The 13,853-nt window shown below is 39.0% G+C and overlaps 1 protein-coding gene across 1 annotated transcript in view; it reads right to left on the reverse strand.

Annotated features, from left to right (window-relative positions):
• Positions 1–297: 297 nt before the first annotated feature.
• LOC101857796 (cactin) overlaps positions 298–13,853 on the reverse strand; it is a 22,614-nt gene continuing 9,058 nt past the window's right edge. Inside the window, exons 11-19 of the mRNA XM_005098265.3 lie at positions 13,259–13,405; positions 12,543–12,652; positions 11,555–11,724; positions 10,880–11,132; positions 9,144–9,299; positions 7,208–7,291; positions 5,064–5,114; positions 3,108–3,170; positions 298–526 (exon numbers count right to left, since the gene is read on the reverse strand). Of these exons, the coding sequence (XP_005098322.1) occupies positions 401–526; positions 3,108–3,170; positions 5,064–5,114; positions 7,208–7,291; positions 9,144–9,299; positions 10,880–11,132; positions 11,555–11,724; positions 12,543–12,652; positions 13,259–13,405 (1,160 nt within the window). The 3' untranslated portion in view covers positions 298–400. The remainder of the gene's footprint in view (positions 527–3,107; positions 3,171–5,063; positions 5,115–7,207; positions 7,292–9,143; positions 9,300–10,879; positions 11,133–11,554; positions 11,725–12,542; positions 12,653–13,258; positions 13,406–13,853) is intronic.

Here is a 13,853-nt window from a genome sequence, read left to right on the forward strand (position 1 = left end):
AATGAGCTTGAGGTGATGCAAATCTAGCTATCGACCCACAGGAGTTCAGGTGCAAGGGTCTTGTAAGACTCCGGAACCTAGGGCTCAAGGTGCCAAACAATTCTCCAAAAGTCCATCCCCCTTTCCTTTTTCAATTCGCTTTGACTTTTTCCATTGGCCTTCATGTCAATTTCTCTTTTACATTTACTATTTCATGTGTGAATTGGGGCCAGCACATAGACAGGAAAAAAGCATATTTCCCAACAATCTCCTTTACCTGTACCAAGATGTAACAACAATTTTAAGAAATAACACCCCTTTTGTTTCAAGGATTCAATCAAGCTTTATTATAATTACAAGTGCAAGACATCTGGCGTGAATGTTGTCAACCAACCAGAGGAGTACTGCGGGATGAAAAATACTATCTTCTGTATCTGTAGCGTTTGAAGTGGAACCAGAGCTGGAAAATGTTGTTGTGGAACTGGCACCGGAATCCTCGCTTGTAAGAGTACTCCCATTCTCTGTTCACAATCTTGAAGGCGATGTCCTGGGATAGAAAAATAATCGAGATTGCCCATGTTATAAATACTTTATGCCCCCATCGACACAATGTAGTCCATATTTAGGAAGCGGGATATTTCTACCCTGTCTGTACAGCCTCCCTGGAGGAAGACAAAGATGCTAATAAAGTAAGTTCCCCACTTGGGTATCAATCTCAAGTCTTCTTAGTGTTACAGAGAAGAGGTCATTGGAGGAGGGTGAAAAAGGCAAACTAAAGGAATTGATACATTTTCTAAGTGCTGTTCCAAAATGACATAGGAAGAAAAATGCAAACTAAAGGAGTTGATACATTCCCTAACTGCATTGAAGTTTCAAAATGACATTGATGAGTCACCAAAACAATAAAGACTTTGTGCCAGTCTGTCATGCAGGACACACTGAGACAACAAGAAACTACTAGCCTTTTGTCCTTCAGCAAGCCAATGAGCACAAGACAAAAACTAAAGTGCTGATTGTCGTAACCCCCCCCCCCCCAACCCGATTTTAAACTTTTGTGGCTATTTCTAGATTACCAATTTGATAAACACTTGAAATGTGAAACAAGAAATTATATGGTAGAAAAAAAATACGGCACATAGATGCACCACAATCAGCTGCTAGTGGGACGAGCTCAACTAAATAAATCCATAAAAAGGCAAGCTCATTTTTCTAACAAGCATGCTTCAATCTGGAAAACCAAATGTAAAAATACAAAGCTATGTAGGCCTGTCTTTGTGTCCACTCCATATGGAAAGAGATATTTTGACCAACAGACCTAAACGCAATGCATTATTGCCATCATTGTTCACTGCCTTGAAATGCAAATGTCACTTCCATCCTGCTCACCATTCATGCAATCTGACCTGAACCTGGCACATGCTCCTATATTATATTATACATATGTTTGCTATGCAAACATAGGTGACAGTGCAAAAATGTCCCTGACTGGTCACACAAACTAACCAGGAGTATGAAATAGGTCTAACCCATATGTGTCACAACGCGGTGGAATCAGGCACGTGTCAATTTTTCAGCATAAGGAGTTATTGGTATCACCTTAAAGCATGTTCATTTGTCTTGCTTTTGATGAAAACAATACCCATTTATCTTGAATAGAAATCAAGATATTTGCGATTGAAGGAGATAGGGGTCACCTGGTACCAGATGTAAAATTAACAAGAAAATGGCCGCCAAAGTTTGGTGACTTCCAAAGCTTGAGTGACCTTAGAAACTGAAAATTAACATATTTTTTGCTTTTTATCAACATTTTTCTGAAAAATCCATGCACGAATGTGTTTTTAAATGGAAATAAAAAGGTGTTGAGCCAAAATGAGAAAATTGGAAAAAAAATTGAACATCAGCCAGAAAAAATGCAGGTTTTTTTTACTTCATTAATTTGACGAGCGCCCGATTACACATGGTGCCTTACATGTGAGGCATAGTAGTAAAATCAGGCCATCATCAAAATAGTGAAATCGAAGGAACAGGCATATTTCTGCCAGTTTGTCAATTTTTATCAAATTTTATGTCTTTTGGCTCAACACCTTCTATGTCCATACAGTGGAACTCGGATTCAAGGAGGTCGCCGGCGTGACCTGAAATCTCGTTGAATCCGAGTGTTCGTTATAGCAAACATGAGGTTTGTGTAGATAATTACAGACACAGAGCAAGTAAGGTATAAAGAGAAATCACAAGTAGTGCCTGAAATGCCTGCATAGTATGAGCTGTTTCGTTCAAACGCAGACACCTGAGTCATCTCGATTGTTCACCAAAAAGTTGTGTTGCTGTGTAGAGCCTAGCATACGGCAACGTTTGATTTTTTTTTTAAAGACTAGCGCACAATTCATTACGTAGATCTATGTCACGACTAGCTTATCTTTATTATTGTAATAGTGATCTGTTGCCGAGGGGGGGGGGGGGGGGGGGGGGGGAAAGACTGTGATGCGTTTGTATCTGCAACATTCAACGCCCCGACCACTGGTGCCCCCCAGTCCTCCCCGACACGCAAACACAGTCACACGTGTACAGGTCGCCCATCTGACCCCGAAACATGCCAGAGTAGACACATATGTGCGCGCCAACAACGCATGTGTTGGTATGAAAAAAGGCAGCTGATAGGTCGCATGCAATCGGCTAAGTGAATAATGATTCACGATGCAGGTGCAATGGATGGTTTCCAGGAATAGATAAAGTTCGTTCTGGGAGAAAAATGAGTGAAGCCACGCCTGCGGGGGCTGTTCACCCTGGAAGCGACCTCGTTGAATCCGAGCTGGCTGATTTAAGTACTCGTTGAATCCAGGTTATTTTTATTGATTTTAAAGAAGAAAAAAAAACCCGGGGAATCTATCTCATCTCGTTGAATCCGAGTTCGTTGAATCTGAGTTCCACTGTATATAAAACCACATTTCCATGTGAATTTTACTTTAAAATTACATTGATTAAAGGTGCAAAATGTGTAAATTTCCAGTTTTCAAGGACTCTTAAGCTATTGCATCTCTTACCCAAAATGTATTTGGTTAAACTCAGCAGAACAGCCATCATTTTAAAAGACAAATCACACCAAACAAGGACCACTGTCTTCTACTTACTTCATACGGTGGTCCGGCATGGAACCTCAACAGAGCAAAGTCTTTGCTACCGTCCATGGGTGTCTGAGGACAGGGAAACACAAATCAAGGTTAAATGAACAAAAGGATACTTTGCCGTTACTGTTTAACATAACTGAATAAGATTAACACCTTCGGGACCACCAACGCACTTAAACACGAACTGCGCCCAATCAAATAGGACCACAGACGTGTAGTTACAAGATGGCAATACCACTTATTCAAGCCAGTCTGGGTCAATTCAAAATTATCCATGTTTTCCGACTGCTTGTTCAAGCACAGAAGAGTTCTTTCCCTTTCCAATTCACCAAAGTTGAAGCCAGTTTGAGTTGATTAGAAGTGAAAAAAAGTCTTCGAAACGAGTATTTACAAGGAATGTGGGCGGCGGCTCAGGTACTGGGGATAGGATCAGCTGCTGTGGGGCCGGTCCTGAAGGTGTTAATGGTTCTCATTTTGAAATCAGCAGTGTCTTTTTCTTTTTCTCCCAGTAGTACATCTTAACCCTGGGAAGCCAGTTCCAACAAAAAATTCAGTAGTCTCGTGTAGCATATCCAATAGCTTGTACTGTACTGTACACATTCTACATGACAGACATCGGGGTAAGGAAAACCTCTCCTCTCATTTCGGAATTTTCTGCATGCCTGAAAGACATGTTTAGCTGTCTCATCAGGTACTCTAAAGGGGCACACAAACATGTGGACCAGGGTAGACCATTTGCGCATATAGTGGTTCAACAAGCTGTGATCAGTCCTCAAGCAGAAAAATGATTACCTGTTCCTGCAAAGCAACTTTGTGGTTCTTTGACTTTTCTTAATGGGAGGAGCGACCCTTGAGGACCATATTCTATGTTTGTTGCCGGAGATCAAATCTAAGTACACATATAAGTTAGGCATAGTAAAATCTCCTGATAGGCAATTTTATTTTGCCATAGCTAAAGCGGTTGCTATGGAAACGGCCGCCATCTTGAAAATAAACAATGATTTTGAAATCCCAACGGTTTTCTTATTTACTGACCAAATTTGGTAACAGAACACCTGAACCAGACCCTATCAGTGTAACAGCAAGTATTTTTCAATAAGTGCAACAAAAAAAACATGACAATTTTCCCAAAGTATAAAAAAAACGTTTCTAAATGTAGGTTGCGTAATTGCTTGTCAATAGAAAAGTGTCATTTTTTTTCGCAAATATTTTTCTATTGATGACAACCTTGCCATCTATGTTTCCTGAAAGTTTTATGTCAAAGGGATGGAAACTAAGGAAGGAGTAGGGAAAACACTGCAAAAAAAAGAAATTTTGCGAAAAACGACAATTATTGTGAAAATTCACTGTATTAACCCACCCTCATGTTTTCAAAGGCAATTTACAAGGAGAATAAAGACTTTCTATTGTCTCCTTGCTATTTTTCGACAAAGAACTGGTTGATCTTAAAAAATCAGCCAACATCTCAATGTGCATAGCAGACCCAAAATCGGCAAAATCAAGGGTCGCTCCTCCCCTTAAGACCCACAGGCAAAACCTGGTAACTTTTTATGGAAACTAATTTAATTCTTTTCAGATATAATGCAAATGATTTCAGACACAAAACTATGCCTGGGTCCCACAAAATGGTGGGGGGGGGGGGGGGGGGGGGGTGGAGAATTTAAAAAAAAGGAAAATGTTTTACGCCACAAGAGTCTGTGCAAGCGTTTTGAGAGCAATGCCACTGCACATTCACGCACAAGTCTTCCTTCCTTCACACTGCGGGCTCTGAATTTACCTCTCCAATGCCCTTGTGTCAATATTGTCTGGAAAAACCCCCCCAACAAAACCCACCATACTGTATTTCCTATGCCACACAAATCAAATCAAAAAGTATATTAATTTTTTCAGTGTTTTGGGCAAACTTACGTAGCCTACCCCTCAAAATGCGCAAAATAATAAAGCTTTTTCAAAACTTACGACGAAGTATTCTGGCGTATTTGCTTTGTCTATCAGGTCTGGGTAGAAAATCTGTAAGAAGAAAGAAATGAGAAATATTGAAAGAACAAAAGACACAAATTACACAGAATCTGCTTCTTTGCATTCCCCTACTAGATCTCAAGGGTAGTCGACTACTGGTTCTTCAACCTGCAGTGCTACTGATTTTTACATGTGACCATTTTTCCTACTTAATAGGATTCCTAACCTTCAGATATCCACATTCTAATTTCAAAGATACTGTACGTATTTTACTGAATAGAGTATTTTTGGTTTTGGAAGAAATAAACTTTCATTTTTGCCCAGGTGGTGGACGAAGCCTACTCTTATTGATTTTAGGATCACCAAGGATCTTTGACATGTGCAACTTGCACACGGGACCTCCAAAATTTGTTGCTCTCATCCAAAAAAGCTAAGTGTTAGATTTTACCTCCCCTAAGACCATGGGAGTGGCTGAAAAACAGCGGTAAGAAGGAGCCAGAGATAGCAGTAGAAAGAGTCACGAGTAAAGAAGAGAGGAGCCCCGAGGAGGAAATCAGAATGAGGAGGTGAAAGCAGAAGACAGAATATGATTAGAGAATAGGAACGGGCAAAATTTTAGAGAAGAAAATTTGTCATTGCCGTTAGGATTCAAACCTCAGACCTATTGACTCAGAGGCGAGCATCTTACCTCTAGAGCGTGAGGAGAGCCCCCATTACTCCCAATGATTCTCACAAAATATCTTTGATGTAAAGGCAAACTATGATAAGTCATGACAAACATAATGAGTCTCTACATAGTAAAGCAATACATGAGGGGCTGAGAGAGAGAACTAAAAAGCTGTAAAAGAAGAGTTTACTCTCTATTGCATTCTACATCGACAAAATGAGCATATGTGTCACGACGCGATGGAATCAGGCGCTCGTTAATTTTTGTGCATGTGGAGTTATTGGTATGATCTTAAAGCTTGTTGCTTCTTAAAAGCTCTTGCTTTTGATGAAAACAATACCCATTTATCTAGAAAACAAGTGGAGACATCGATTCAAGGAGGTGGGGTAACCTGATTTCAGAAATAAAATTAGCAAGAAAATGGCCGCCAAAGTTCGGCTGTTTACATACTTTGAGAGTCTGTAGAAACTGAAAATTTACATTTTGTGTGCCTATAATTGAAGATTTCAGTAAAATCTACACAGAAATGTGTTCTTTAAAGGACATAAAAGGTATTGAACAAATAAACAAAAATTTGGTTAAAATTGAGAAACTGGTGGGAAAACGCCTGTTTCTCCAATTTCATTATTTTGACGAGCTCCTGATTTCACCATGCTGCATCACCTATCATCGATGTTGCAAGCAATCCACCGAAGTCCAAATTTTGAGAATTTTCTTTTTTTACACCCTCCCAACCCCTCGATGCCCTAGATGTTGCAAGAGGAAGGATAAAGAAGAAGACACCCCTCAAAGCTCTACCACAACTACAATACGGTCAGTTTAACCCCTATCCGTACGCCCTGGGGTCATTTTGTACGGGGGGTTGTATTATTTACATTTTAGAATATTTCTAGTATGAAGATCTCTTTGAAACTTTGAGTACTTTTCAAAAAATCATTTTAACAGACTGCTATGCAAAGCGTACGTATCGGATTAACGAGTATATTTCTTCTTTGGAAAGTGGTGGCACAGAGATCCCTTTGTCGTATGGATAAGATAGTAAAACACGACGTACAGATAGGGTTAATGCTGCGGACAAGACATACAATTTTCCTGCTTTTCATGATTCCCGATCGGAACAACACAACAAAAGCTACTTTTTTGTCTCTGACTACGTCACGTATAAAGTACCCAAACCGACTTAAATGGATCGCTTGCGACACCGACGATATGTACAAGGCAAATGTCTGGTACATTTGTCTCATGAGAAAGAGAGGAGAAGGGGATGAAGAGGGGACGTGACAACTAAGATTGCACATCAGCATTTATTGTACTCAATTCGACTACGTCTGGAAAAAGCATTGTCCAAAGATCTTGTACTAGTTATCCAAGGTGTAAGACTCTGAGCTTGTTGATGGAAACCGAAGTCTTTAAGATATATCTCATGCACAGGAAGATGAAATAAAAACACCTTCACTGAGAAGAAGCAGAAACTTACATTGAACTTGTAACCTTGCACAATCTTTGGAGGGGGGTTGTCTATATCGTAGTGAGTCTGATTGTACTTGTTCCACTCAAAACCCTGAAAAGCAATATCAGTGTATGAGACCAGCAGTCAAGATTAAATTTTCAACTTTTCAGAGTATATCAAAACATCATTGTAGGCAGAATCCTACTCAGGAAAAAAAGACCTGACACACTGACCCAGATATACAGGATCGACAAAGTAGTTAAAATAATATGCTAATTGATCAACAGGAATCCAAAAGACAAGTTTCTACACATTTCTAAACAAAACAGCAGACATTCAGACTGAATCTTATGCCCTCCCAAGAGCAAACAAGAGAATTTAAAAGCACCAATTTTATTTTCAAAAAACCCTGTCAACCTTTTCTATTAGATGACCATCATAGAGTGCCAGGTCTGATACAGATGTCAGTAATCATGGTTCCCAATTCATTTCCCTACTCCGATTCTCTCTTGAAACCAATATATCACCCTGGTCTTTTCACATTACCCATCCGTTCAGATTTTGCTCGAAAGTTGCTCTGAGTCTACCCCTGCCTCATTTTGGCTTCCATTTTTCCAGTGAGAGCAGGATTTTCAAGGCCTTTACATTGATTCAAATGTCCCAGAAATTTAAACTAACAACAAATAGAAAGTAAAGGTCAAGGTCAATCTTCACTTGTGTAAAGAACAGACATAAAATTGCCAGTGTAACCTTCAGCTATATGACTATCCGAAACCACACAGATCAGATGGGTTTCATGTATCACAACACACAGATGCAAACAGCCGTGCAAAAAAGATTTGAAAGACTAAGACCTCCTCTAAGCACACACACACACACCAAAAAAACCCACCTCACCTTAACTCCCCCCCCCCCCCCCCCCCCAATAAATATCCAACAACCGCAGACATACTACTAATAATTACACACAATCATAGCATACTTATATTGGTAAGATGTAAGCATGATGTGAGTGTGAGCTTGTCAATCATAATGTAAACTTTTAAAAAATCCTATCGTCAAAGATTAATCAAAATTTTTAGTTGGATCAACACAGTGATTCATCCTATCTTATCTCATCTTATCTTATCATTTCTATGTGACAGTGACAGTCTTGTGGTTAAGCTCACTAGCTCACAACTGTTAGGTCAGAGAACCTAATTCCAGTCTGGGTCCAACAACATGTCCTTGTGAAAGGCACAGGGCATGTTTTTTTTAAAACTTAAAACCTCAGTGAGAATGGTTGCCCAGACAAGAGAGAGAAAGTTATTATCAGTAATATAAGTGTTTGAGAGACTGGAAATTAGCAGCTTGCGCTGAATACTTTCTAGGGAAGTGAGAATGTTCTGGAATATTACAGGGCCTGTTGGGGTCATAATAAATTAAGAATAGCACAATTCCTTCTTCATTCCCAGCATAAATATGTGCACATAAATGCAATCTACATTTATCATTTGTGTCACGACGCAGTGGAATCAGGCGCTCGTCAATTTTTAGGCATGTGGAGTTGTTGGTGTCATTTTAAAGCTTTTTCACTTATCTGGCTTTGAATGGAAATAATATAGATCAATCTTTAATAGAAATTGAGATATTCTCGAGTATGATCACACAGTTTCAGAGGTAAAATAAGTGAGAAAATGGCTGTCAAAGTTCGGTGGCTTCCAAAGCTTAAGAGTCCTTGATAAACAGCAAATTTACATTTTTTATGTCTTTAATTGACGTTTTTCAGTTTAATCCACACTGAAATTTGTTTTAAATGGGCACCAGAGGTGTTGAGCCTAAAAACAAAAAATTCAATGTATTGACAAACAGGTGGGAAAAATGCCATTATCTTCAATCTAATTATTTTGACGAGTGCTTGGTTTCACCATGATGCCTCACATTTACTTTTTTAAATCTATCCGATAGACTAGAGACTACTGACCGTGTGCACTCTGTTGAAAAAGCGAGGTTTGCGAGGCCGGTACTTGTCTGACCACATGAAGGCCTGCTGCTCCAGATTGACCTCCACACTGAACTGAGCCTCATCCATGTCCATTCCTTCCCTAGCCTTCTTCTCAAACTCCGTCTCACCATCAGTCTGAAAGAAGAACAGATTTTACAAAGCTTCATACAGATGTATCATCAGTTTTAGTTTAGTTTGAGTCAAGAGAAGCACCATTATACAGTAAAACGAAATGCAAGAAAACACAAGTTAGATAGACAAAAGCAACACAGGAAAAAAAAATATAGGACCTACAAGTTGCACCCTCAACCCTCTACAAGTATGATTATTTATGATAAGCAGGGTACCAGTACAAAACAAAAACAAAATTAAAAAAAAGGTTCATTGACACAGAACTAAAATCAATATCTTTAAATGACAATCAGTAAACAATATTCAACGGAAAAGGATAAAACATACATTTTTAAAAATAAAAAGCACATAGACAGGTGAGGCTAAAAATTACTAAATATTCTGGAAGTAGACCTGCATGTGAGCCTCAACCAGATTGTCTGAAAATTTTGCGCAACCCCCCCCCCCCCCCCAAAGCCTGCGTGGGTGTCATAAGGAAGGACTATCCGAGTAACGAGCGACCACCCCAACAAACACAATAAAGAGACCTAACCCTAACCCTACCCCCAAAAAGAACCTGCAACGGGCCTCATGTAAAAAGGTCAAAACAAGTCCTAAATGAAAAAAAAAAAAATTAAAATTAAAAAACCACACTCCAAAACAAACAAGGAGCATACAGATTTAAATCTAGATTCTAGATCTATGGCTTACATCTACATTGCTTTTGGGTTTGATACAATAACACAATAGAATTGGAACATGAATACTCCCTATAGATCTAGATCTAGTAATCTAAATAAATCTAGATAGATCTAGATCAACATCTTGTACAACAAGTGAATAGGAATAGGCCTTGAACTAGAAATCCGCATCCGATTCCGAACAGAGGGACTCAGCTGAGTCTAGATTCTAGATCTAGATCTAGATCTAAATAAATAAATAATTCACGCACCTGATGAAATGCTTATTTTTACCAATATTAATATTACAGCACAACCTATGATAGGGTTTGACACAATAGAATTGGAATATGAATCCTCCATTGAGGTCTATAATGATCTATATAAATCTAGATCTTGATTCTATTAGAACTAGAGAGTCGGACTTGAATGAATCCACACGATCTGAACAATTGAATTAGTCAACAAACGAAATTCAAAATGGCCGCTCGAGCACGAAACTGAAAGTAGATAATTAGGTTGTCGTCCTTTTTCATATTCGCATTTCTACTCAGGTTCCAACAATTATGTCGGAAACGCCGACGTCGGCGGTCCGCGCGTCGGCGGTCAGCACGAAAATGAAAGTGCCGACGAAGCCGACAGGAGAAAAAGGGGTCGCTGGCAGTCGGCCAGGCCTCGCACTACGCACATTGACTGATACAGGCGGGCCTAGCGATAGCATCGGCCGGTTCGCGGGTCGGGTCGCAATTGTCGGATTTCAGACGATTGTCGGCAAACATGCAGGTCTATGGAAGACTTTCAGGCTATTTGAAAGTCAAAAATACCCTTCTATATGACATATGGCTAAAAAAAACTATGAGTCACATTGCCCTAAGCTTTCCCCCTTTAAAGCTCCACATCCACAGAGAGCTCTCTGCAACTCACCCTGACACGGCCTGTGGCATACACCTGTTTACGGGCAAGCTCGAGTTTCTTTGAGTCGTCTGCCTCATCATAGATGACAGCGTCTAGTGTGAGATCTTCAGCTCTCATCAGTCGAGGAGAGTAACCGCCCTTGACATATTCCAGCTCCTGAAGATCTTCTTCTGTCATAGCTTCTGCCTCCTCCTCCTCCTCCTCCACTTCCTCCTCTCCCTCCTTATTGTCTTTGTCTTCTGTCTCTTTCTCAGCAACATCCCTGAAAGACATTTAGTTAACAACATTCTGAGTTACAACCATAAGCATACATGTACAGAAGAGTCTGTTGTTAAGCACACAACATCATAAAGGCACAAAATTCACACAGCTCTTTTACAAGCAAACACTGTTTCAATGTTTAAAAAATAACATTTAACACACCGAAATAAATTCGGATTTATTTTAATCAATTCAAACAGATTCAATAACATCCTAAGTCTCAATCTTTTGTTTCTTGCTTCATTAATTATTCATTTTTGTGACAATCCCCAAATGATCATGCTAAAGTAGAGTGGTAAGAAGCCAAAAAGTAACTAGCTGAGTGAGTCAAGTACGGTAGTCAAAAAAAGTCAAAGCAACCAAATCTTATATTTCAGTTCTCGACCAAAACCTGTTTCTAATAGACAGGGGCCTATCACTTACTCTTCACTGTCAGGAGCAGTGGAAGTCTGAGGCTTAGGTGAATGTGGTGGTCGTGGGGAGCCCACTTCTGCTTTGACTTGCGGAGAGGATGGCTGCGACCGAACAGATGGAGAACCTTCCGTACCTTCTTCTTGAACAACAGGGAACAGAGGCCCAGATTCAATGCCTTGCTGTTGTAGAAATCGTAAAATAAGAGTTGCAAATGTATCACTATCGTCATATTCAATAATCGTTGAGAAGTGCAGAAAAAGGAGAGAAAAACTTGAATTAAACTTCAGACTGAATAAAATAATATCAGAAAGTGGCCGAAGAGAATAAATATCGAATGAAATACCGTGCTCTTTAAAGCAATAGACCCAATATCAATATGAAAGAAATGAAAACATACTCTGGAAAGTCCATTATTCCTTTTCTCTAGAGGTACACTTTGGTAGTTACTTGCCAGTCTTTTTAATGCAAATAGCAGACGACAGCATGAGCTAGACATATGACAAGGATACCCTTCACATACTTGAAGATTTCACATCTGATGACTTTTTAAGACTGATAGTTTTTATTAGGTACCTAGGGATGAAGTGGTACATTTAAGCAATCCAGTACCAAAGTGTAAGTTACAAAATGTTAAGAGTTCATTTTATACAGTATAAAGGATACATTATCAGTTTTGGAATATATACTTTTGTGTCTGTAATGGACTGATACTGTATATGTTGAGTTGCCAATTGAAAGTAGCAGCCATAAAAACCAGTATTTCTTAAAAGCAGCTCACTGATTTTATTGGGAGAGAAAGATCTCAGAGTTAAGCTGACATTTTTTACGCTTTTTTTTAAAGCAGGAAAATTTTTTTTAAACTTGGACGAAAAAAAGAACATAAAAACTAGGTGGTAAATAACGCTGTAGATCTGAAGAGAAACTTTTCATGTCTTATAATAATCTACAAACAGATAAAGGATGAACATGCATCCCCAGCAATACGAAATCCTCTCACCTCTCTCTTTAGTTTGAACAGTTTTTGCCGCAGCACATCCTGATGTCTCTCTCGAAGTCTGGTGCGGGCTTTGTGTGCCTTCAGCTGCTGAAGCAGAGACTCCCAGTACCCTAGAACACAACAGAATCATCCTATGTAACAACATGAGGATTGGCATCGTACAGGTAGATGTAATGAGGTAACTTACATACAACAGAATAGAATAATCTTCTCACCACTGAAAATCGATTTTAAAAAGTTAAAGAGACAAAATCAATTCATTAACTTACTTATATAGTAATATGTAAAATATTGTCGTCACATGAAAAATGAGCAACTCAGTTTGACCTGATTTTAAAAGGGTGAGTTACAACTGTTGGGATCCTTCACTTTTTCTTGCAACAATAACAATATAGAAATACTTTGTATCTTATTTAAAAGAAACACTTTTCTTAAAAAGTCAGCCATGTTTTTACACAGTCTGTGTCTACTGACTAGTAAGATTTGTGACCCATTTTTCAGCAGGGCAAACTCAGGAAAAAATCATGAAGTGCATAACATCACATCCAAAGGACCAAACAATAATAGAACATAGATATTCTTTTTTTCTTTAAATTCTTAAAGGCAAACTGCTAGATTAAAATGCCATGGAAACGTTAATGTATGGTGTCAATCTAACGAGTGTACTGTTATGAGTACTCATAGCTGTAAAAACTCTTCAGCACAGGGTTACTGACCCACATCAATGCCTTCACCACCACTCAGTTTGTCTTTAATTTGTTTCTCCAAGAGCTTCAGCTGATTTGTAGTTTTTCCTTTGAATATGTCACCGATCTCGGAGTTGACTGCATTATTGATCCCATCGCGTCGTTCAGCAATAAAATCTGTGGAGAATGGAACAAAAACAGACAGAATTCAAGATTCTGTTCAAATACCACTTCCAAACATATATTGTCTCTGTAATGTTGTTGTAAGCTTTTCTGTGGCTCCTTCCACCAATCTGTAATAAAACCAACACCAACAGCAGCCAGAGACGAATTCCAGTCTACCATATACAAACCATAATTTAAATGACCACCCACCCCCTCCAACCACTCACTTTTAGTACTAGTAAAAATTTAACAGCACTTGCAACACAAATTGGTCATATAAGTGCTGAAGATTAGAGAGTAATAAACAAAGAACAGGAGGAGAGATGAATGATATTTGATACAAAAGAAAGAGCAAACTATACCAGTGCACTCACCAATTACCCACTCCAACAACTCAACTAACAAAAAGAAAAAGAAACCAAACAAACAACCCCCCCCCCCCCAAAAAAAAAAAAAAAAA

This window comes from Aplysia californica, unplaced genomic scaffold, assembly GCF_000002075.1.
Source record: "Aplysia californica isolate F4 #8 unplaced genomic scaffold, AplCal3.0 scaffold00177, whole genome shotgun sequence".
NCBI classification, from domain to species: Eukaryota; Metazoa; Mollusca; class Gastropoda; order Aplysiida; family Aplysiidae; genus Aplysia; species Aplysia californica.